We start from the raw sequence: 27,292 nt of genomic DNA, 5'->3' as shown, positions 1-27,292 counted from the left end.
TTTTCCTACAAACCTGTATTTCTGGCGTTATAACAATAATTCGCCCATAACTTTCCTTAAGCACTATTTATTTTGTCACAAAAGATTTAACCAGTTCATTTAAAGTTACCTGCCAGTAAATGAGTATCAATTTTTACTCTATATTTATAATTGTTTTCAACATGTACCTTTATTAACCACAATAAGACACAAGTCGACGTTTACGAGAATTTCCAACCACGATTGTTTCGCAATCTCCTATTCACATAAAAATAGCCCCCAAATTCAATCGCGTCTTAATTAAGACTGAAGAACCTTCTGTCCCCCTGTCCAGTTTCCAATTGCCTAAGATTGTTATCAATTACTTTGCTCAATATTGTCCAATCCTTCGCTGTCAGGAAAGTTTCTCAGAAAAGTTTCGTTCTCTTCTCCTGTCCCAAACAAAAACGTTTTTGTTTTATGGTCGACCATCGCCTTCTATTGTTTTACGATTATCTCGGAATAGCGCCTTCGGCCCACAACGATAAATTTATATGAACGACACATTTTTAACGTTCCATTTGCCAATCGTCTGAAGAAAAGCGCAAGGCACAAGAAAGAGAGATAACTGCGGAACTCTCTATAACGAAATGATTTATGGCGCTTTATTTACAAATCTCGTAATACAGTTTTGTTTCGTTTTCCATTAAAATAAGAAAGTATTTTTACAATACAAATTCGATAGCATTGTAACAATAACACAATTTAAATTTCCGTAGATTCTTCGTTACAATATGAGTGAGTTACATGGTAAGTCTTTAGCCGTGTAACCCATGTATTGACCTTGGTTAATGTGGAGTCAACATTGAAAAAATTATCCGTTAATAGGCCAGATGAATACATTGTTGTTGTTTTTTTTTTAACATTTGTTAAAATAACGTATGCAGAATAGAAAACTGTATGTTATCTCTTCAAAAGGTATCAAGTAATCAAGTGAAAAACTGCTTGACGATATATTTTGTGTAGTAGAGCCTTGTTCTGAGAAAACTGGGCTAAATGCATGTGCATAAAGTGTCATCCCAGATTAACCTGTGCAGTCCGCACATGCTAATCAAGGACGACACGTTCCGTCTTTATGGTATTTTTTGTTTCAAGGAAGTCCCTCTGTACCGAAAATCAAGGTGAGGCGGAAAGTGTCGTCCCTGATTAGCCTGTGCGGACTGCATAGGCTAATCTGGGATGACACTTTACGCACATGCATTAAGCCAGGTTTTTTTAAGAACAAGGCTCAGTATATCATAAAGGAATTCACTGTTGGGAAATCCCCAAATCTTAATGCAGAAATGTTCCTAAGAAACATACTTAACTAGTCAACGTTTTTGGTTCTGATAAACCATAGAGTAAACATTTCGTTATTGGCGTTATGCAAAGAAGAACATGCTCGTTATGTATTTTATTACGGGTAATTGAAGAAGGAACGGTTTTTCGTATTTGTTGTAAACTTAAAAACAGTTTAACGGGGCCTTTTCACGTTTTGTAAATTGATAAAATAAAAAAAATGAGGTTCGCAAATTTTCGTTGTAGTTATGATATTAGTGAGGAAACGGTAATACTGAACATTTATCCTGCTCTAAAATATCCATTATATGCATCTTTTGACGATTTAAATACCTGAACATTATAAAGCGTTGCAACGCAAAACGATTGAATAATTTGGAGAGTTCAGTGGTTATTTTTTGTTATATTTTATATTTTGTTTATATTTTGTGATACTACGAGGATCGCTTATATACAGTATAAAATACATCACTTATAGTATGGGCATGGATGGCCGAGTGGTCTAAGCATAAGACCTTTTACTCCAGGGGTCAGTGGTTCGAGCCCAGTTGAGGCTTACTTTTTTCTGTCTTTAATCTCATTCTTATTTTTTACTGGAACTTTTTACGTAAACATCCAATGTTTACATATATCAATATAAGTCTTATAATGACAAACTTCGATACATGCCAAACTCTGTGAAAAGGCCCCTTTAACAATAGATAAACTGTATTTACATGTTTTTCTAACATAAGATTGAAAATTCCATGAATACACTGCCACTCAAAAAAGGAAATAACATTTATAATTATAAACATGTCAATATTAATGTATTTTTCACTGGAAGAGCTATTGCAATTCAAACACAATTATTTTATTGCTAGTATATAGCCCAACAAGGATCTGGTGATTGTTGGTGTTGTAGCAGACAGTATTTGGATAGCTCACTCCATCTTTGTTTGATAACAGAGTTGCCAGTCTCTTTCTTCCCTCATGATCCACTTGTATGACAGTATGGGAGCTATATCCACACACTAGAACTTGTCCTGATGGTGTAACATGAACACCCCGTGGGTATTGCAGTTCAGGGTCCATGAAGGTGGATATCAGGGTGCCATCTGTAGCAAGAGTGATGAGTTTGTGTTGTGGGTAATTGGTGACATAGATCCTGTCCCCAGCAGGACTCACTGCACATTTCCACACTGCATAACATGGAACATGTTATATATTTAAGTTTATGTATATTTAGATCAGAATTATAATAAATGCATTAACTCTTTTGTTCCTTTCTGAAACTTTTCTACTCGATTTGAATTACAAAAATGTTCATAAGTGTTGATTAATATATCAATAGACTATCAAAAATATAGATTATATTGTATTTGTTTATATAAAAAGACATTTACCTTTGTAAGAGTCACCTGTATCTTCATACAGCTTTTTCACAAGTGATCCTGTCAGAGTGTAGTGGTACAGGGCAGTGCCAGAGGTGACATACAACGCTCCCTGATGGTGGGCAATACTATAAGTTGCATGCAGTAACTGAAACCTTCTCCCATTTACAAGTTGCCCATTGCTCACAGAGATAAACTGTATATCTTTATCACCAGCAAGAGCCACCTCACTGGACGTGACCTGGCAAATATTATTTGGGCAACCAGTAACATCACAGTAGCTGACCACGTTGTAATGCTGGTCCAACAGCTTCACTTTTCTTTGACCATCAGTAACAATTACCTGACCATTAGGCAGGCAGCAAATTCCATTGATCAGGTAAGACTCAACAAATGTGTCACTTGATATTCTCACACTATACTCAGATTTGCTCTTCACATTCAAGACCTGATCTGGATTCATATTAAGTGTGAGGGACTGCATACTCTCTTCAATTCTTCCTAGACTTGCCTGTCGGGACAAGTACTTCTCAATGTCAATATTTGCTTTAAATATAATTGAACTCTGTATCTTAACTGGGTTTTCATTCAGATATGACTCAGACTCTTGTATTTTGTCTAGACATTTTCTGCTAGCTAGAAACTCAAGTTCTTTCTTGCTCTTATCACAAAGGCCATGTACAGCTCCACTGAGTTGTTTCAGTTCATCATTCAGTCTACTGCAGTTGTCAACATCTTTCTTGAGGGCAGCTTGCAATGTGGTCCTAAGTTCATTGAGTTCTTTCAAGGTTGTATTTTCTAGTGCATCCAAAGCAGCATTCAATTTTGTTCGCTGGTTTCGTATTTCTTGCAATTTTTCAATATATGATACCTCGACGGACTTAATGCTGACCTCTTGTGAAGTCTTAAACTTATTAAGTTCATCAAGAATAGTTTGAAGATTGCTTGACAACTGTTGCATATCCACCGACATCTTGTTGACTGACTCAGAAATTAGCTTGACATTGGTACACTGTCTGAAACAGCAATATGAATAATAATTACCACATGTATCATTCCAAAATGCATTTAATACATATGAAATATCTTAATGAAATAAAACATATAACAACATTTATAATCAAAACAGGACATGTATTTACAAACTTATAGTTTAAATTAAGAACTCTGCTTTGAAAGTGTCATGTATGGTTTCAGCCAGTCACCTGATATAATACCTGTGGAGACAAATTTCAGCACAATATCCCAAAGCAAAAGTAATTTAGTGAAAACACCATTTGTTTTCCATTTAAGTAACAGTAACTTTCATCCAACTAGCCCGAAAAAAAATATCCGGCTATGTCTGCATGTAAACTACCTTCACACAAACTTACAGCAAAATAGATCAATCCAAACTGAAGTCATTATAGGATTTTCGTTTTTCTATTTTAAGTAACAGTGACCTTGACCCTACTGGTTTCAATTGCAATCCAACACTGGATCAGTACGCTACATACGCACACAAATATATTCATAGTAACTAAGTTATTGAAAATAAATTCATAATCGATTTATAGCAACTGTGACCCAACTAGCCCCAAATGCAGGGTCTCCATGCATGCTTGCTGTATGCAAAGTTTCATCAATGTTGGTCAATTTAAACTTAAGTTATTAATTAGAAACTAAAACTTTAACTAACTTTTTTAAGTACAAAAGGGGCATTAGTCTACTAAATTGCAGGTCAGAGTGGTGGCACCTAGTGGTACCACTGAGACATATATTGATATTTAATTAAAATTAATATCTATAGTAGATAAAGACGTCAAGAGTTTTTGCACAAAAACATTAATATTATTTTTTTTAGTATACAAAAAAGTAGTTTCATCATACAAGTGAGCTTCAACCTGACGTTTATAGGTACGAAAGATGGTGTTATCTTGATAAAATGCTAGACGCAGTTAACAGTTAAACGTGTTGGGCAAAGAATGTCATAAAGGCCCTGAAATGTTAAGTTTAATTTCTATATCTGCAGTAAATATAAATATATTGAATTGTTGCATGTAAACATTAATCTGAATTGTATAAGTACAAAAAGAGGCATAATTCAGCTAAATTGCAGGTTAGAGTTATGCACCGTGGTCAGTGACCTAACATAATGACCCTGAAGACATTTGTGAAATTTAAATTAAATACTTGTAGCAGAAACATTGATATCGAGATGTTGAATGTTTATCTTAACCCATTTACTAAGAACAATACGGGGCATAAGTCTGCTAAATTTCATGTAAAATTTATAAAACTGGGTGACCTCACGCAATGACCCAAACATGTGCAAAGTTTCAATAAAATACCTCAAATAGAAACCGTGATATGAAGAGGTTGCACGTTTACCTTAACCAAAGCATTATGCAGACATCGACAACGTTAACATTGTGGGAGTGGGATAGCTCAGACTATTCAGTGAGTAGTAAAGCTAAAAATCCACGTGAACTACACATTTAAAACTTTTGATGTTGACAGTAATGATGACCAGTAAAGTCATCTACCCATGAAAACCTTTATTGATTAAAGATTGGGCGTAACAATCCGATTTGTAATCTAGACGGCCTTCAAACATTACAACCATCAACAACTTAAGATTGTTTAGAATAGCTGTTATTATGCATAAATTAACTGTGAAGTTCAGATGAATAATGAACATTAAGACAGTTATTTAATTTATTGAAATGAAAGCAACAAACTTTCTATAACCTCATTAACTTAAAATAAATAGACACATCACAAGTTGCACTAAACTTAGGAAAAAACACAAATAAAAACATACAAACAAAGCTGACCGACCCATTTTATGCACTAAAAGTCGATTCAATCAAATTATATTGAAAGGATTTTAAATGGACAAGCTTTGATTGTAAGGTTCGAGATTGGTGGGGTTTTCCCAATCTATTCCATGACTGTGCGTAACTTATTAAGTAAAACACAATCTGTGCAACACAGCTTACTGTGGTCCTGGCAAAACATCTTAAGTTTCTCGTCCTTGTGGACATCACATTTCAGTAGCAAATCCTCCAATGCCTTTGTAAGAGGTCATTTACTTGTTACTTCCCTTCCATATTTGGAATGATTTGTATAAAATTGGTCATGTTGATAAATGCATTTACCGCAGAAAAACTTCGTACACGTTTCACAAAAGTAATCAGCACTTTCTTCTAAATTTTTACCTTCGCAGGCGAAACAAACATAGTCCTTCACTAAATCTGAACTGCTATGAACAGAGCCTACAGAAGTTGCCATCTTGCAATAGATATTGTGAAGTGGTATTTGATGGATAAGCTATTTATTCACTACAACTATAATCTCATCCCAATGAACTAAATTAGTAATAATGAAGACAGACACTTTTTTATAGTATATTAAGCACTGAACTAAACTTCAATCTTGCAATAGCTGAATTATATTGGCTGTTTACGCCCACAATCCTATTTAAATTCACACTGAAGTACATAGTTCATAGTCAAGTAAACAAACAACATGTGTATAAACGTTGGCAAACGGTTTGACTGATAACACAGGGACAAACCATTTTCTGAAAATAGGGTGAAACATGATATTCAGATATCAAGCATGCTTCTAAATTGGGTAGATAAAATAATCTGAAATACCTTACCGTAAAGTTTATCTATTAGTCCGCTCCTCAGTTAAACCTGTCTCAACCAGGAAGTAAATTCACACCATGGAGTTATATCAAGGCCTTCCTAAAACACATTGAATTTGATCTGCATTTCAGTTTTTGAAGTCAATGTGAATCATTATGTGGTCTACATTGAAATTCAATTCAATATTTTTACAAACATAAATAAAGTAGTTACTAAGTAATTAAACTTTGGTTTGCAAACTTGGCCATTATAAATAAAAATGCTTAAGATAGATACAAGAACTGGTTATACTTAGATACGAGAACTGGTTATACTTAGATACAAGAACTGGTTATACTTAGATACAAGAACTGGTTATACTTAGATACAAGAACTGGTTATACAAGATACAAGAACTTGCAATTATAAATAAAAATGCTTAAGATAGATACAAGAACTGGTTATACTTAGATACGCTTTAGGTGGCTTACGCACATGCAAATAAATCCGATGCTAGCAGTCGAAAGAAAAAGGGTTAACTTTAAATAGAACAAAGGCACACAATTTTGACACCTTATGCTCAAAAACTGATTAAGTCATTCCCTTTTGAAATAACCTTAATACGAACGAGTCAAAATGTGAACAACAGCACCGCCTAGCGGGTGCAGACAGCTCATCTATTTTTTCTTTTTAAAGGTGAAGGGACCTGTCTCTATACTTCAATCAACAAGAGATGTGTTTGTCAGAAACACAATGCCCCCTATTACACCGCTTTGATATAAAATGCCAATATATCATTTGGCAGATTTAGAAATTATCTCCCTTTTAAAATTTATTACTTCCCTTGGATTGTATTTTTTGACCTTGACGGATGACCTTGACCTTTCACCACTCAAAATGTGCAGCTTCATGAGATATACATGCATGCCAAATATCAAGTTGCGATCTTCAATATTTAAAAAGTTATGACCAAACTTTAACGAAGGGTAAAATTTTAGGAAAGAAAAATACAATGATATTTGACCTTTGACCTTGAAGGATGACATTGACCTTGACTTTTCACTTCTCAAAATGTGCAGCTCCATGAGATACACATGTATGCCAAATATGAAGGTGCTATCTTCAATATTGCAAAAGTAATCAAACTTTAACAAAGGTTAAAAATTTTGGGAGAGAATGACAGACAAGCCAACAACATCATACCCTCATCTTCTTCGAATAAGGGGGCATAGAAAGGGAGAGGGATGGGGTGGAGAGGATTGTATAGTGTGTGGGTATGGTCATTTGTTACATCATCTCTCAAAAATGAAAAAAAAGAAAACAATTTTATTATTTTTTTATTATTTATTTTTTTTTTTTTGGGGGGGGGGGAAGATTCTTGTGTGGGATGTTTGAACAGTCTTTCAAAAACAAAATTATGAAAATAAATATTTGTGTTTTTTATAACCATTTAAAAAAAAATGGGGGGGGGGGCGGGGGGGGGGGGTTACAGAGGGGGTATAGTGTGGTCATTTATTAGATGATCTTTCAAAAATAAGAAAAAATGGAAATAACATTTTATTTTATTTTTGAAGGGGGGGGGGGGGCTCAGAGGTGGGGCGTGGGAGATGGTTTGGGTGGAGTCCATTGTGGTATGTCAGGTAAGTGTTGTTTTGTCAAAGTATGAATCAAATCTAATCATAAATAAAGAAGTTATGGCAATTTTTGTAAAATTTTATAATTTAATCTTAAGAGTCAAGGTCATTCAAAGGTCAAGGTCAAATTCTACTTGCCAGGTACAGTACCCTCATGGTAGTAAGAAAGTATTTAAAGTTTGAAAGATATAGCCTTGATACTTCAGAGGTAAATTGGATCTTTACACAAAATTTAACAAAATATTCAACGTTATTTAGTCAAAAAAGGGCCATAATTCCATTATATGCCAACCAGAGTTATGCAACTTGTCCTGTACAGTCCTCTTATAATAGTTAGCGAGTGCTCAAAGTGAAAAAGCGATAGCTATGATCAGAGGGCCAGATAAGATGCGTATTTGCGTAAAATACGCATGAAAAAAAAAGAAAATACGCATGACCTAAACATTTGTTGAGTGAGAAAACTCCTGGCAAAATTCGGATTACGCATCGTGTGCAATTTCAATGCGTATTAGCCGTTTATGCATGCTTATAAATTTATGTAAACATGACTGGTTTCGGTCATTGTGTCCGCACCGGTAAAAACTTAGGAATATCACCATCTATGTATAGAATGTGGTTCCCGACCAAATTTACTCTTCAGTCAGAACGGTATCATTTTATTTGACCCACGATAAACGCCGATGATGACAAGACGGGCTTCCCGCTTCATTGTTGAGAATAGATATACGCTTATGATGAAAACATTTGACATCACATTCGATAAAACCCGAATCGCCTAACTTCAAGCATAACATTTTTGCTATCAGTTCATCTCTGGTGTGGCACTATGGAAAAACCTTTTTATCTTCAAGCACTTTTTAAATGGCAGCCGAAATACACATATAATAAACTAGTTTTGTGGGCCAAGCTTAGAAGATTTTGATCGTGGCTGTACAGTGTGTGTTAAACAGTGGCTGGCCATATCAAGACGGAAAAGAGATTAATGGCTGCTTATAAGACAACGGCAAAAAACGGAAAAAATGTTAAATAATAAGTGATTGCTTTATTGTGTACAATACTGCTTGTTATAGCGAGTTAACACTACATGTACAATTTATTATAAATTCTGATCCTTTGAACATAAATACTCCCTAAAATTATCGGATTTTGATTTACGCATCAGTTAAAAAATTCATGAGTGAAATACCCCTCGGCTGAAAAAATTATCTGGAGCTCTGGCTATGATACGTTAGAAGTAAAGCGGGCTAAAACAAATTTACAATTTTCTAGGTATAAAAGGGGCCATAATTCTGTGAAAATGCCAGTCAGAGTTACATAACTTTGCCTGCACAGTCCCCTTATGATAGTTAGCAAGTGTTCCAAGTCTGAAAGCAAAAGCTGTGAAACTTTAGGAATAAAGTTGACCAAAACACAAAACTTATCAAAATTTTCAATTTACCAGTTAGTTAGTTAGTAAGTGTTGCAAGTATGAAAGCAACAGCTTTGATACTTTATAAATAAAGTGGACCCACACGTGGTTAGCATGTGGCTACGATATTAATTAGTGAAATCATCATTTTAAATGATAAATAATCATATTATAACGAAAAATCTACTTTTCTGGGGTAAAAAATCACTATCAAATATATATATAATATAACAAGGTATTCAACTCGATATCCCCCGAACACAGGCTGCATCGCTTTAAACAGCCATTACTTCAACAATTTTGCAGCGATTTTCACGAACCCGGTCTTATTCATCGCAGAAATGAATTTCCTTTCTGGAAATGTATAAATCTTGTTATATTTCTACACATTCTGGGTCAAATCTCAAGAAATAAAACGATACACAATTCGCTTGACCCAATTGACACCGATCAGACAGAATTCATGAATGAAATCTCCAGTTGTAAAGACACACCTTCGCATTGGACCAATGAAATCACTCGTGTGTTTAAAATGTCAGTTAGTTGAAATGTATGTAAACAAAGGTTTCAAACGGCGCTGGACAGTTAGTTTTGATGCATAATGCATCGGCAAGCACGGTAAGAATGTTTTTTTTCATACGTTTTATTGAATTATGGTATCGAGGTCCGTAAACGTTGCAGGGAAAATGCCTTTTACTCCGTGAAGATTTCAGTCTGAGATACTGTCTGATCGATGGTAACTTGATCACGCGAGTTGTGTATCGTCTTATTTCTTAAAAGTTGACCCAGTATTTGTAAAACTATTGCAAGACATGTGCATTTCCTTTGACAATAGCTCATTTTTTTTCAAAAAATAGATGAGCTAAGAATTGCTTACAAATTCAATATCGTTCTCAGCATCATCCAAAATATCAACGACTTTCTAATATTGTCTCAGCTGATTATTTTAACAGTTGTTGACTAAATTCATTTTTATTTTACTGTTTTCATTAACAAAACATCATATTTGATGTTGTATACAGTGTCTTTATGTTTTTATAATACGTCCTGCACTTAGTCTCAAGTCCCTGAGGGCATTGTATCGAAATCAATACAGTGTTTTTTTCCTTCAAATTTGGGTTCAGAAGGGGGACCCATTCCCAATGGAAAAAAGTATATATATTTTCCCAAATAGGACGTAAAAATTCCCAATTGAAGGTCTCCAAAAAATTAATTTTTTTAATAAGTCTTAACATGTCAAATTATCTCCAAATCTAACTCTATAATAAAATATAATAGTAAAATCACTTTTATTCTCAATTTTTAAGTTGTTGTAAGCATAAAATCAACAACATTTATTATCCAATTTTACGCAAAAATACGCTTTATTTCCCAATCCAAAAGGACACATTCACCATTCCCAAAATGGTGAAAAAACAAACACTGCAATACGAATTAACTTTCTTGCACTTATAACAAGCTGCATAATGCGATGATATGAGCCGCGCTTTGTAAAAATGGAAGCTAATCAGAGATGACACTTGCCCTTTTTATTGAATTGTTCATTTAAGTGAAGTTTCATTTACAGGATAAGCCAGTCTAGGTGGATAGTGTCATCGCTTATTAGCCTGATCAGGCTAATCTGGCCTGACACTTTACACACATGCATTAAACACCAGTTTATCAAAGCAAGGCTCAAATATTTCAGCATTCTGTACTTACTGCCTAGCACAACACCCGCGATTGGATAATTTACTACCAAGACCACTGTGTTCACTGAAAGAAAACAATGAGCCTTGCTCTGTGAAAACAGGGTTTAATGAATATGCACAATGTGTTGTCCCAGATAAGCCTCTGCAGTCTGCACAGGCTGATCAGGGACGACATTTTTCGCTTTTATGATAGTTTTCATATAAAAGAAGTCTCTTCTTAGCAAAATTCCATTTTAAGCGTTGTCATTACTGATCAGCCTGTGCTGGCTGCACAGGCTAATTTGGGACCACACTTGACTCACGTGCATTGAACCCTGTTTTCACACATTACAAAAGAGAACTACTGTAGATGTTCCTACAGTGTAGCTTCTATACCTAAAGATTTTAACAAGATGACAAAGATGCTTTAAAAAATTAAGGTACTTATCGAGGTTTCCATTTCATGTTTCCTAACCCTAAGTTAGAAAGATTAGCTAACACTTCAGGGACTATAATAACTTAACTGTCAGCAACTATCCGAGAAATTATTTCGCCATGGACATGAATTTATGTCTAAAAATTGCTATACTTGATTAATGAACAGTAATGCAATAACACCTGTATTATATGTTTTAACATGTAAACAAATAGCAACTTAATTGAATAGACGTTCAAACAAATCAAATTGTTAAGGACTTGACGTGCTTATCTAGTTTACCCCCACTTAACCCAGATATAAACATGTCCCTTGTCGCATTGTCGTTCGATTAAAAACGTCATGCGCAATTTACCGTAATGACGTGAATGGTATTAACTGAGTGTAATGCAGTTTATTACATGGCAAATGTGGCAAGTGGGTCCCATTCTCATATTTTCAATTTATCCCTATAATAATGTGGCATGAAATGTACAACAACAAATTTATAGATGAATTCAAGTCTCACTTAATATCTGTTTCATTTTTTTAATTTATAGTTCATTTCTCCAAATAAACACAATTTTATGTTCACAAATTCATCCTTGATCAAGTTAGATAAAAACAGTCTCATTCCAAAAATGACTACATGATTGGACCTTTCTCTGTCCGTTCACATCCAAATCTATGCAAAAAGTCTATGTATTCTAACAAAACATGCATAAGTTTTGGACGCATGTGACCCAGATTCGAACTCCCCTAAAAAAAATATAAACATTCTGACCAAGTGGTATAAAGATTGAGTCAAATGTGACATGTTCGAATTGAAACAAGGTTTTTTCTAATATTAGTCCTGTTGACCTAGTTTTGGGATGAGCATGACCCAGATTCAAACTCAGCCTAGATATTGTCCAAATAAACATACCAAGTTTTATCTAGATTGGACACTAATGTGGCCTCTGGGTGGTTAAAGATAACAACAAACATTGCAGGACAAGACACAGGACATAGGGCGATCAAAGTATCAAACTTAAAGTACTGTGTGCTGTGAAGATCTAAACATAAACTGGAGTTGAGTAAACTATTCACCCATTGCTTTTGTCCTGAAATCGCAGCATGTTTTCAAAATGAATCCAAGATTTGAAGTTTAAAAGTATCTTCCCATCAAATTGTCCTGACTGAAATTGCAATTTTTTTTATATTTAATCAATATTTAACAAGGCAATCCAAAAGACAGCTACAAGTACAAATATGCTCAAAATTTTTCACATAAAATGTTTGAGACTTCGTACCATAGTGGCTTCCTGCCAGAAGACTACATACCACTATATCGGAAACATTGTACCACATGTGACTGCATTGACTGTATGACCATATCATGTATATTGGTGGTGCTTCTAAGCAAATAGTATTGTAACTAATAATAATTTAAATCATATGTTATTAATCATAAAGATCTGCATATTTTCAATTAACAAAATGTATTGTTGTCCATAGAAAATTTCTTGAAACTGATATGTTGGCGGCAATGCTGTTTGTATACTTTGCTAAGAACAATAGATAAAAAACAATCGAGATTGAGTGCTGTTTTTTCTACTCATTTCTTTCCCTTTTTGGATTCCTTATTCAATGTACAAAGTTTTAATTGAATACCGTTAATACTAACAGAATTATGATGGGCTCAAGTCAATAACTCTGCAAATCCTAGAGCAAGTTAGTTATCTTGTACACTGTATATAAATTTTCATATGAATCCCTTCAATACTTCCTATCTTTTGCTTTGCACAAGAAGTCAGACATACAGACAGATTGAAAGACGGACGAAAAGATTACTACATGACTCTCTTTGGACAGTCTTAAGAAATGCGTTACTTTGATCACACAATGAATATGTCTGTGAAAAATTGTGGAATCTAGACAACTGTGGCTGACTTCAAGAAACAGTTGACATGGCAATGCCAGTTTTCCATATATTTAGACGATTCGAATGAACTTTTATAAAACTGCATATCTGTCGGCAACATGTTATTGTTTTAACTAGCTGCACATGTTTGAACTTTTGACCCTTAGTGTGCCTTATGATATCAACAGAGGCACAGGACAAAGGGTTTCCTAAAAAACCTACAGAAAACGTTTTTTTTATATATTTTTTTTAAGTTTTAGACCAAGGCAAATAATTTCACCAAAATTTAATGGACAGGAAAAAAACTCACACTTCATCTGTAAGCCATGTAGGTAGACCTACATACCAAAAAATAAGCTCAATTCCTGAAAGTGTTTCATAAAAAAAACTCCGGCAAAGGGAACATTTTAAAGTACAAGGCCCATAACTTCGACAAAAATCAATGAAACGAAACTTACACTTCACCTGTAGACTCATATACCAAATATCAGAAATGGTTGCTTAAAAAAAACCTCCAAAAACGGTTACTATAAAGAAAATTTCTAAGTTCAAGGCCAATAACTTCGCCAAAAATCAATTTACCTGAATGCACCTCGCACTTCATCTATAGGGAATGTGTGTTGACTTACATAACAAAAATCAGCTCTATATCTAAAAGCGTTGCGTATAAAAAATCCGGAAAATGGAATGCGGAACAGGCTGATGAACTTACGGTCCGACTGCTTTATGCCACCCTACATGAGGCACAAAAGTAATTACCAATTTGTTTTCACACTTTTATTTGAAAATGTCAATTTGTTCTGATTCATAGTCCCAAAGCTTTTTCAGGATAATAGCAATCAGCAGCAATACGTGTATATTTCTGCAAAAAGTCAGATCCACTGTATTAACATCGGTGGACCATACATTGACAACAATAACAATGTATCATTGAAGACGTTCAATTTTCCAAGAAACCCTTCCAACTAATTTTGATATTTTATTGAAATCCAGAGTATTGTACTTCCAACAAAAAATGTAGTATAATGACTCCAATGCACTACAGATGGCACTCATACAAAAATGCACACATATCAAACATCATAACTAGCGTTTTTTATGATTAATAACAGACACATATTTATATGCCATAAACTCCAACTTGATTATGAAGCATATTTTTGTCAGAACATATAAAATCAATATATTATCAAATATTCATACATCAAAACAATTATGAACATAATACATAACACCGGTACATTCATTACAGTATATTAATGCTATCATTGGTTTGGTAAAAAACTATTGTTTTGTAACATAACAACTAAGGCACGCTTAAAAGATTGCCATTGCATACCTAACATTGATGTTAATGGGTCGGCTAATTTTTTTTGCAAACATAACTTCATGTTAAATTTTATTAATCCTGGGAATAATAAGATTTAATTTTACACCAAAACATCTTTTGAGAAGGAACAATGACATCGGTGAGGTAGGCTTTTATTATTGGCTTAATATGAAGCAAGACTTAAGAACTGATCAGCATCAACCTTGTAGACATTTACCATACATGTTTGATTTGTACAATCTGTAGAAAATGGAAACAACTCATTTGCACAGTTTAACAACAAACTGTTTTTACATGTTTTTCTAACATAGATATTAACATTCATGAAAAAAAATGCCACTCAAAAAAAGGAAATACCTTTCATAAACATGTCAATATAAATTTGTATTTTACTGGAAGAGCTTTTGCAATTCAAACACATTTATTTTATTGTTATAATATTGTCCCACAAGGCTCTGATGAGTTTTGGTGTTGTAGCAGACAGATATCTGACTACTCACTCCATCTGTTTTTGATACCAGAGTAACCAATCTCTTTCTTCCCTCATGATCCACCTGTATGACACTATAAGAGCTGTATCCACACACCAGCACTTGTCCTGAAGGTGTTACATGAACACCCCTTGGGAGTTGAAATTCAGGGTCAGTAAAGATGGATATCAGGGTACCATCTGTAGCAAAAGTGATGAGCTTGTTTTGTGAGTGGTTGGTGATATAGATCCTGTCCCCAGCAGGACTCATTGCACAGTAATGCACTGCAAAACATGAAACATATTATATATAAGTAGATCAGGATTATAATATATGCATACACTATATTGTTCTTTTCTTACACTTTTCTACTTGATAAGAATTACAATGATGTTCAGTAGTGTTTAAATATATCAATAGATTATCCAAAATATAGATTATCTTTGATTTAAAAAAAAATCTATTTACCTGTATAAGAGCCACCTGCATCCTCTTACAGCTTTTTCACAAGTGATCAAGTCAGGGTGTTTATGGTACAGAGTAGTTGATGAGGCAACATACAACGCTCTCTGATACAAGTAATTCCATGATATAACTGAAACCTTTTCCCATTCAGCAGTTGCCCATTGCTCACAGAGATAAACTGCACATCATTACTACAAGTCACAGCTATCTCACTGAAAGTGATTTGGGAAATGCACCATGGACGATCAGACACATCACAATGACTGGAAACATAAAAATGTTGGTCCAACAGCTTCACTTTGCTACTATTAGAATCTGTAACAATGACCTGGCCACTAGGCAGGCAGCAAATGCCATTAATCTGGTTAGTCTGATATGTGTCACTTGATAATCTCACACTGTACTCAGATTTGCTCTTCACAGTCAAGATCTGGTCTGGATTCATCTTGAGTGTGAGAGACTGCATACTCTCTACAATCCACCCTAGACTTTCATGTTTAGACAGGTACTGCTCAATATCAATTTGTGCTTTAAATATAATTGAACCCTGCATCTTCACAGGGTTTTCATACAGATATTACTCAGACTCTTGTATTTTGTCTAGATGTTTTTTGCTGGCTAGAAACTCAAGTTCTTTCTGGCTCTTATCACAAATGCCCTGTACAGCTTCACTGAGTTGTTTCAGTTCATCCTTCAGTCTACTGAAGTTGTCAACATCTTTCTTGAGAGCAGCTTGTATTGTGGTTCTAAGTTCATTGAGTTATTTCAAGGTTGTATTTTCTAATGCATTCAAAGCAGTATTGAATTTCTTTCGCTGGTTTCGTATTTCTTGCAGCTTTTCACTATATGATACCTCAACGGACTTAATGCTGAGCTCTTGTAAAGTCTTAAACTTATTAAGTTCATCAAGAATAGTTTGAAGATTGCTTGACAACTGTTGCATATCCACCGACATCTTGTTGGCTGATTCAGAAATTAGATTGACATTGGTACACAGTCTGAAACAGCAATATGAATCAAAATTACCACATGCATCATTCAAATGCATTTAATAAATATGAAATAACTTAATGAAATAAAACATATAAAAATATCATCAAAACAGGACATGTATTTGCAAACTTATAGTTTAAATTAAAAGTTCTGCTTTGAAAGTGCCATGTATGGTTTCAGTTAGTCACCTGGTATAATACGTGTGACAAAGTCCAGCACAATACCCCAAAGCAAAAGTAATTTAGTGAAAACACCTTTTTTCCATTTAAGGAACAGTAACTTTCATCCAACTAGCCCGAAATGCAATATCCTGCTGTGCCTTCGTGTAAACTACCTTCACACAAACTTACTGCAAAAACAGATTAATCGTAACTGAAGTATTTAAAGGATTTTCGTTTGCCTAGTTAGTTAGTCACCTGGTATAATACGTGTGACAAAGTCCAGCACAATACCCCAAAGCAAAAGTAATTTAGTGAAAACACCTTTTTTCCATTTAAGGAACAGTAACTTTCATCCAACTAGCCCGAAATGCAATATCCTGCTGTGCCTTCGTGTAAACTACCTTCACACAAACTTACTGCAAAAACAGATTAATCGTAACTGAAGTATTTAAAGGATTTTCGTTTGCCTATTTAAAGTTACAGTGATCTTGACCCGACTAGTTCTAATTGCAATCCCACACTTGATAAGTATGTACGCTACATATGCACACAAATATTTCCATAGTAATTAAGTTATTAAAAAGAAATTAATAATAGATTTATAGCAACTTCGACCCAACTGGCACCAAATGCAGGGTCTCCATGCATGCTTGCTGTATGCAAAGTTTCATAAAGGTTTGTGAATGCAAACTAATTTATTTATTAGAAAAAAAACTACGTTTAACTAACTTTTATAAGTACAAAATGGGCATTAGTCTGCTATTAGTCTACTTTATTGAAGGTCAGAGTGTTGGCACCTGATCTGTGACCACTAAGACATATACTGATATTTAATTAAATATCTTTAGTAGATAAAGAGGTCATGAGTTTTTACACACAAACATTAACACATTTTTTCAAGCATAATAACAAGTAGTTTCATCTCAAAAGTGAATATTAACCTGACTTTTACTTGTACAAAAGAGGGTATAATCTAGCTTAAAAAGCTAGATGCAGTTTATCATGTTAGACAAAAAACGTCATAAAGGTCCTAAAAATGTATGTTCATTTTTATTTCTATATCTGCAGTCAGAGGTTATTTTTTCCTTCTTTGAGACTCACCGAATATCGGTCCTTTCCCCTAGACGTTTTCCCCCTCTTACTGAGATTTTCCCGAAAACAATGAAGACTTATAAAAAAAAATTATTATATAAGTTAACCTGATCCAGTGTAGAAAATATAAAAAATATTGCATAATTAAATGATCTGTTGCCTTGATTTTGTTTTAAAAACATTAACATTTGTTAAATTGATTATTTAAGACTTTTCTTATTTTCCCCCAAAATCCGGCGTTTTGCGCGATTTTTTCCCCTCAAAAAAGGCCAGGCCCTTTCCAAAAAACCAGATAAAAAAACACCTGCTACAGTAGATATCTAAATATCTACTTAGATATGGAGTTGTTGCATGTAAACATTAATCTGAATTGCATAAGTACCAAAAGGGTCATAATTCTGCAAAATTGGAGGTTAGAGTTATAAAACTTGGTCAGTGACCACACATAATGACCCTGAAGACATGTGTGAAGTTTCAATAGAATATTGGTAGTAGAAACACTAATATGCAAATGTTGCATGTTTATCTTAACCAATTTCCTAAGGACAAAACGGGGCATAATTCTGTTAAATTTCACATCAGATTTATAGAAATGGGTCAGTCACTTTACACAATGACCCCAAACATGTGCACATTTCAATAGAATACCTCTTATATAAACAGTAATATGGAGCGGTAGAAAATTTACCTCAACCAGAGCATTATGCAAAAGTCGACAAAGCTAAAATTGTGTTACTGGGAAAGCTAACAATTCACTTTGTGAACTACTCATTTAAAGCTTTTATAAACAAGATTTTGACACAAATTGTGACCAGTACAACTCCGCCAAGGATGGTCCCAAGCCCGCGCTGAAAAAAGGAGGAGGGTCGGGCGTGGGGCTAGCTACCCTACCACGTTGAAACCTAATTGCTACAGAAACGCCAAACAGGCTAACAACAGACATCACGGACCTTGGAGAAGGTTGACCTTTAGCTGGAGGACGTATGACGTCGGACGGTGAAAGCCAGTGTCAACTGGAAGCAATCAGGCCGAAGACCATCATCTCCACCAGGACCACAACCACCATCGGCACACGGAATGTCCGAACCATGTACGAGACCGAGAAGACAGCACAAGTTGCTGCAGAGATTAGGAAGTTCAACCTCACCATTATAGGGATCAGTGCATCAAGATGGACTGGCTCTGGGCAGAAACGACTGACTTCCGGTGAGTAAATGTTGTCCTCTGTCAACGAAGTTATTTAGTGAGGTATCTCAATATATTTGGCCCCAATCGTTTCAAACTCATTAATAATTGCTAGTGAAACAAAACGCTTCAAAGCGTATTTTTGTGGAGGATTTATATCAAGAAAGAGACTTAAATTTTCGAAGCTTGCTCCACCAGCATGACGCTCCGTAGTCAATGGCTTACGTTGACCTAAATGTTTTGATTTTTATGATAATCTCTTAAAATGAAATAGTATCATATTTTTAAACATATAATAAATCAATTTTATTTTGTATAGCAAAGTATTCAAACGGCCCCATCCACAATGATAATATTTTCATACTATTTATGTATAAGACTGATTCAGGAGGTTTAACGTTTTGGTTCACCGGAATTGACCATTCGCACCACTTAACCATAAAGCAAACTTACGCTGCAGTATGTCCGCTGCGATTACTAAACAACGTTCAATGCTGATATTATATTGTACTGGTTTGTTTGGAAATGGATTGGCAGCATATTCCGTTTTTTATTTATATTGTTTTAATTATTTGCAACGAACGCGTTTTGTATTTGTGTGTTATATACCAGGTAGTTATTATGTTCCATAACTCACCGAATAGTATCCGGACGTAAAAAGTTCGGATAAAAATAGGGAAGAACTTATAAATGGTTAATCGTTCAAATACATACTCATCACAAAGTTATTTTCATGGTCTTACTACTGCCTCGTGTTTATTATTTTCATATTTCATAAACTAAATATTACCACTGGTGTATTATTAAAGAAAATTATGCGATATAATATATGGGTATTAGTATATACATTTGCCTATACACTAGTGTTGATATCTACATTTGATTGTTTTCATATTTCTCGACCCAAAGTTATGTAAAGCTCTCAGCACTTATAAATTACCATTAGAAAAAGTGTCAAGGGACAATAAAACACTTCTTGAATGTAGGTTGACCTATTCTAATGCAAGACGGAAAAACTTCAATTGAAATGCCACAGATTCGTGTTATTTTAGAACGAATTGATATTGTCATATATAGACTTTCATTTTAATTGCCAAGTGACAAAGTATTTTGTACAAAATAATAAAAGTAGATGGTTTTATTCAAAATATTTATGATAATGAGTTTGAACTATTTATTCAAAGTATGATAAAAGTTGAGGATACACAATAGTCATCTTATTGAAAAAAGACAACTAATCAGTATTTATTTTCAAGGTGTTTTCCTCCCTTGAACAGTCGCTTCATCGAAATCAGAATGCACTCTTTTTCGATAATTGAATAGATAATATGGTTGGGTTTAGTAGATAAATGCATCCTGTTTGTAACGAGCTCAGAGTGACTGGGCATGGAAAAATGCGGCTGGTTTATAATCTGGTACCACTGGGGGCATCAGACGGTGTTCAAAGTGGAACCATACGTCCTGTTTGGGTAAAAGTTCTGGCTGACTAGGCTTGGAACCCGGGGTCTCGTGCTAGACCGGAGACCAGCAGTTCGGATCAGCTTATCAAATAGACATTTGGCCATTTACTATTATAAATTTCAATTATTTAAGGTATCATAAGCGTATTAAACTTCGTCTAGTATCGCCTAATTGCGCAAATGACGTCAAACGCCAAACGTTTTCCGGTATGTGAATGCAACTACGAAAACTCGGTTATTTGAATACAAGATTTCAGTCTTTAACTTCGCCTACGTGGTGGTAGATCGTTCACTCTAATTGCATGTCCCGTGTGCGATTCCCGCGTAAGGTTATTTTTTATTCAACGCTTTTTTATTTTAATTATAATTATTTTATACTATTCCATACAGCTAAGTGTTGTAAATAAATACATAAAATGAAAAAGGTTTCCGTTGTTTCCCCATCAAAAGCATTATACGTATAGGTGTCTTGTAAACATATTGCTTGTTCAATTTTGTGTTGAGCGTGAGCGTTCCATCATTTCCACATATTTAACCATGAGTGTGCACAATCGAAGTATTTACACGAAAACTGGGTTATTCTAAATATCATTGCTTTGGTGAACAATGTTAGCTATGTTGGGTCCGGTTTATATCATTGACATGATGTTCTACATGGCATTGATACTTGTAAGTCATTTAGTACAGTTGTTTATAAAATAAAGTGATAAATGTATTGAAATTATACAAATCTCAACAGCTGCTTCGGTATAGCATATTCATTTGTGACAAACGAAGGAGCTCTTGCGAGTGCAGCAAGAACTTTAAAATTATGCAATTAATTTAAAATGTGTTTCTATTTTTCAATCAAGGATAAATTATAAAACGCTCAGTTTGTTGTTTCCTTCTGCTGTTTTTATGTTCTTACAACTAGAGATTGCTATTGCTAGCTTTCCGAGGCGAGGTTGCGTTTCCAATATGCTTATTCTTATCTCACTTGTTGCAACTTATTTACTTTCATAAATGCATATGTTTTGCATTAATGCATAAATACATATCAAAAACTATGAATTGAGCAATGTTCATGTTTAAAAGAGTAAAATGGGTAATTAAAAGGTTCAGAAAACATGAGACAAAAAAATTGAGGGTTGATTTCGGATGCAGAATACCATAATGATAGGAAAATACGAGGAGAGAACAAAATATCAAACTGTCGTTATACTTAACTTACTTACGGACCGTTGTAAAAACATTTTGGAAACTCGTAGGTGTTAAGTGGAAATCTTAAATGTGCACTAGTTGTCAATACTATTCAAGTTCCACATGAAACGTTGAAAAATACATATTTTTCGATTATGTTCTCAACAGTACCCTTAAGTATTTCTTGCCATTTACTACTCGTATTGCTGGTGACAACCACAGGGAGACAATCTCAAACAATTGTATGAAGTAAAGCTACAGCTGTGCATGTACAGTTATATTATATTTGTCCGTACTTTTATTTCGGTTAATCAAAAATTTAAAGGAGTGATCATTGAACAAAATTACACGTTCAATGAACACTAATCAACTATTATTAACCTCTATCAATGTGCCACGAGCCTTATTATAGATTCACGGAAAAATTATTGCCTTTTGCCAATCAATAATAATTGCACCTCAAAACCAGTCAAATCCAATACGAACGTATTCGGAAACAATTGAAAACTACAATTCGAATTTAACAACGTTATAGTACAATATACAATATGAAATATATCAATGAGCGTACATGTCTATGGTGGTATTTTTGCAAATATCTTCCCTAACGAGATTTCCACCACAAGTGATTTTCCCGCATCCTGGTAGTGTCCTGGAATCAAACTACATGAAAGATAAATTTCACTATGTGCTAACCAAGGTCAGATCTATGAATAAATGAATTATTAAGTCAAGTAATGAGAGATAATAATAAATGTTTTATTACAATGTAATACAAGATAAGTATTGATGCAAAGCATCAAAGGGCGTCGGGAATTTCAGTGTAAAAGGCACTCAATGAAGTTACATGTAACGATTTTTTTCTACTGTAAATATTAATATATTTGCCGATTATTTTAAACAAAATAGAAAAAGATACTGGTATAACCATTATCTATGATTTTGTGTTATAACCCCCAAATAACCATTATCTATGATGTTGTGTTATAACCCCCAAATAACCATTATCTATGATTTTGTGTTGTAACCCCCAAGTATTTCATAGTTCATTTTATTTACTTTGTTTTCCTTTTTTACTGGCATCCGTGTGCAGTTTTCATAAATGGAACAGAACTGTGTAGGTTTTAAAAAATCTGCTTCATCTTTTAAATGTAATTTCATAATTTTCTCAAATTCAAGGGGAGATGATTCTGAACTTATTCTTACGTTGCTCATTTACGATAGGGGTTAAGTACTCATAGTTTTAATGTGTTTACGACCCCCCACCCTCTCCCTTACACGCGAGCGTGTAACCACTACACTACGGAACCGCATGAAAAATCACCTTCTAACTAAGATATTAATAAGCTATTAATAGTCGGTTTAAATGTAAACCTGGAAGTTTAAACGCTGGATAGTGAGCGGGGTTAAAGGTCCATACCAAAGGGTCCATACCACTGGCAAGATACGGGTCAGGCCTGCGGCCTTCTATGTGTGGTTCTTAAAAAAAACCTGTAGGAGGACTTGATAGTAATGAGACTGGGGTGCTGTGATGGTTCTCCTCATTGATAAGCGGCTGCTTCCTTTATCAAGACTCATTATTTTTACAATTAATAATACGTGTCGCGCTTCGCGCTCTAAAGCGCCTTTATTAGTTACTAGGTGGTTGCTAGTATAGTGGAACAAAGAAGTTTTGTTTTTATACAAAACCAGAAAGTTTCACCGGTTCGCGTATTTGCCCTGTTCCTGTGATCTTTCATTATTGCCCAGTCCCTGTGATCAGTTATTAATTAAAAGAATGAGCTTTGCATTATTGGCAATAAATGTTGTAGTAAATGTGATAGGCACAAATGCAGTACTTATTTACACTAATTTACACACAAAAATCACCACTATGCAAGATATTCTGACAACAAAAATATATACATTGATCCTTAAAATAACTTCTCCTCCCATAAGCGAAAAAAAAACGTATTACATACTAGTCGCCGCACTTCAGTGCGACGCCAATTAGTTGTCCCTATGTCATTTTAAACATTCAAGATTTGTGTTAATGCATTTGCAGTGGTTAACAACATATTGTAAGATGTATACTCTTCATAAACCGCAAACATCCGAGATAATTAATATGGTAAATAAGATATGAATACCCAATAAGAACTGGAATGTTTTAGCATAATACCACAAGCATTTACATGCATAATCAAGCACAATATGTGTGCATGCAACTTAATACATGCACCAATATGAGAATATTTCTTATTTTCTTCGCATTATTATTTAGTCGCACACAAACTTGCAAACAGAACATTACACACGAATCAGTAAACCAGAAAAGCTGTTCCAAGAATTGCTGTTATGGTAGAGGATACCAGAATGTCTACTCCGCACAGAGATTGTATCTCCCACGGCAACCTTTGCAAAGGCCTGCATACTGGCACAGACGATATCATCTCTCTCCCAGTTTGTTGAGCACTGTAACGATCTTCCTGCATGAACGATATCAAGGTAAATCTTCTTGTTCGTGTATGGACAGTACTGCACGGTGAACATGTACACCCCAGCTACGGACGCCGTGAAGCGTCCATTTGCAGAGTTATAAGATCTTCCTTCGTTGACCAGAATGTATTGAAACACAATGTCATGGCTGACAGTTAATGTATATTGACTGTCGTAATGAAATAATTGAGCGCTAAACATTACCAGTGCCGCGACACTTTTCTCTGCAAACATAAACAGGAATTATTGCATCAGTTATGAATCTATTACTCTCTAACGAATCCGAAAAATCAAAGCAATAGCTCGATTCAATTCGATTTCGATTAATAGTACATGCATGATTTCGCTCAATATATCAATGCCATTTATATTAATTTAAACATGATTATACTTCCGTATTTGTGCGTCATTCATGGCATGGAAAACAAGTTTACATGCATTATAATAACTAATTCCATTAGTTTTCGCCCATAATTATGGACGCATATTCATATAATATCAAATTTGTTACACACGATTATGACAATCGAAAACTGCAACAACCAATTAATCCATCAACTACCTTGCTTTCATTATCATTATACCTACACACAAACAGTATGGTAAAGTATGCGTAATTGCTAGTTTAAGTTAAATGAAATTCCAATCGGGTCCCATTATGAAACGGACAACTTCCGTGGCGTTTTTATTTCCTTTTGTGTTTAACAGATTGTGCAAGTCTAGAATCAATTTAAATATGAATATGCCTTCTTTCGAAAATTAGAGCCAATACGATTTGTTATACAACTTCTAAGAAAATCTTATTCGCCAAAAGCTGGAACCGTCTGGGAACAGTGTTCCGGAAGTGAAATTTAGAGAAAAAAACACCGCAAGGCTACTTTTCCGTAGTCACTTTATTTATTTCTAATGCATTTCAAAATTATTTAAGACTTTTCTTATACATTTGAAAAATGTAATGAACAGTAGAATTAAGTATTTATGTTTATTATTTGTACATTCTTCTTGAGTATCATATACGAATATAAATCACTCAACATCATTACACGCTTAAATCATACATAGTTTTCTAAGCATGAAAGCAGATATGGTTAGTGACAATACTGAAGAACATTTACGTGCAATAACAAACATTTCGGCGATGTTGAAAGTAAAAACGTTACCTCTCGTCACATTTATTTCCGTCGCTGTCTGTGCAACAAGTGACTGGACTGTTTTTGTCATTTCCTCAAACGTTTCGGAAACATTCCTAAAACCAATTTCGATGAAACTGCTTACTTTATCCTCAAGAACCTGCATCTTTGATTCCGTTTCCTGAACAATAGCCTGCACAGTTGTTTTCATTTCGGAAACAGTGTCGAAGACTTGTGTCATCCCGGCTTGATGGCACTCGCAAGCTTAGTATCAATGTCTTTCTTCTTTATGTCCAATTCAGTCATAGCGTCGTTGAGTTTGATATTCTCTGCCTTTATTGCTTTCAAAGTGTCTTCAACTTTTGAGTGTGTTTCAGTTATTTTGTCCAATGTGTTTTTCAGTGCCATCTCATTGCTAAGCACTCGCTCTAGCAGTTGTACTTCGTAGTCATATCTGGAACATACTGGGCAAGAGGGCTCTTCAGCATCTGATCTCCCAAACAGTATCCCCAAAACAAACAAACGCCACATTATTATTTTTGGACTTTGTCGCTGATGCAATGCTTTGTATAAAGACCAAATACTTCTGAAAGTATTTGCTTAAATATGAATTTCAAATGGTGTATCGATATCTTCCTTGTCTGTTTGTAGCCCATGTAAGCAAATACTCAAACAAAAAAAAGGAATGGTACACCATCTAAGGATTACACTCCAGATGTCTAAGAACACTTGCTATGAATTTTCATGAGTTGACATATAACGTTTTACAAAACGGTTTTGATTGGTATGTAGCAAAAGTGGTGTAAAGGTTCAGTATAGTTAAGCTAAGAAACTTCACTTAAACCTCAAAGATTGTCGTTAGTACTTCAAAAGAAGGATATATAAATGGGAAGTACTCGACAAATTAGTAGTGTTAAACAATATTATTATGCTTTCTTCTCTAGAGTTGATGTTGTTTTTTCCAACATAAAACTGGGTGTTGCTGGGCTAACCCACACTTAACATGCCGTTATACATGATTTGTTGATTAAAAAAATAATTAGATATTATGAGTGTTGGCATAGTGTAGCAACGTTTAATTTTGCATCAACGTTAAATATCGCACTTGACTTTAAATATCGCGAGATTTACGTTTATTCTCGCAAAATATCTGACATTTGACATTCTAAATGTCGCACAACATTGTATTGGAGATTTATGTCGCAACATCAATGCTTAATGTCTCATTAATTTATAATCACCACTTTGCAGTATAACTTTTCTTTTTTAAGATCTCGACGTATCAATGTTGATGAACGAGATGCACCTGACGCATATAAAGATAAAGTCTTACGTTCTGTACCGGGTTGATGTACCTGTGCAATCCAGTGATACCGAGTTCAGTTTAAACGTATTTTGTCCACACCCAAACAAATGGGGCTTTTTACTAGACGTGAGGTACCGCCACAGGCAAACGGAATACCCCAAGTGAGCCCTCTTAAAGGGACCGTCAACCACGAATGACGAAAAAAGAAAAGTTCTAAAATACCGTATTTTTTTACAATTATTAGTTTATATTGATTAAAATATCACGACTGGTATATTACATTACATCCTTTAAAAGCCTACAATATCAGAAAGCAATTTTATGCCTAGTTTTTTTTCCATAATTTTTTCAGCGTCAACATTGTGCTCAAATCGAATCGCGTGAATTTTCCACATATAAGACATGCAAACATGCTGCAATTGTTTATCAAATACAAATGACTGTTGTATATTTGTTACGATTTAAATATACATAGATATTCAAATCATTTGAAAATAAGCTGTGTTTAAGTAAAAATATATCTATAACTTACACTCTAGAACTAAACATAGTAGTCCTTATTTTATGCTATAATCAGAGTGAATTACGAGCTGATATAAGTTGATGATATGGCATATTATGTATAAACGCGGCTCAACGATTCTGTCATTGGGGCTCAAGTCGATTTAAAGGGATCTTTTCACGGTTTGTTAAATTGACAAAATTGAAAAAAGTTGTTTCAGATTCGCAA

General features: G+C 34.5%; 1 protein-coding gene and 1 long non-coding RNA gene across 2 annotated transcripts; both read right to left on the bottom strand.

Annotated features, from left to right (window-relative positions):
* Positions 1-205: 205 nt before the first annotated feature.
* On the bottom strand, positions 206-6,415 carry LOC127861975 (uncharacterized). Its single transcript, XM_052400780.1, has 3 exons — positions 6,316-6,415; positions 2,682-3,685; positions 206-2,477 (listed from the first exon to the last, which is right to left on the bottom strand). The coding sequence occupies exons 2-3, from the start codon at positions 3,640-3,642 to the stop codon at positions 2,125-2,127; spliced, it is 1,314 nt and encodes a 437-aa protein (XP_052256740.1). The 5' UTR covers positions 3,643-3,685; positions 6,316-6,415; the 3' UTR covers positions 206-2,124.
* Positions 6,416-21,912: 15,497 nt separating this feature from the next.
* On the bottom strand, positions 21,913-25,840 carry LOC127862360 (uncharacterized). Its single transcript, XR_008040559.1, has 2 exons — positions 25,287-25,840; positions 21,913-24,350 (listed from the first exon to the last, which is right to left on the bottom strand). It is a non-coding gene; the product is annotated as an uncharacterized LOC127862360 (long non-coding RNA).
* Between the last annotated feature and the right edge of the window lie 1,452 nt (positions 25,841-27,292).

Source organism: Dreissena polymorpha, chromosome 16 (genome assembly GCF_020536995.1).
Source record: "Dreissena polymorpha isolate Duluth1 chromosome 16, UMN_Dpol_1.0, whole genome shotgun sequence".
NCBI lineage: Eukaryota > Metazoa > Mollusca > Bivalvia > Myida > Dreissenidae > Dreissena > Dreissena polymorpha.
The sequence above is the reverse complement of the archived record's forward strand: the minus strand, read 5'-3'. Positions and strand labels throughout refer to the sequence as shown.

What these genes read in the sequence shown, in the direction of transcription:
- LOC127861975 (XM_052400780.1), bottom strand. Translation starts at nt 3,642, where the DNA reads ATGTCGGTGGATATGCAACAGTTGTCAAGCAATCTTCAAACTATTCTT. An exon ending in TACAGGTGACTCTTACAAAG is followed by an intron (nt 2,478 to 2,681) that starts GTAAATGTCTTT and finishes CATGTTATGCAG; the next exon opens with TGTGGAAATGTGCAGTGAGT.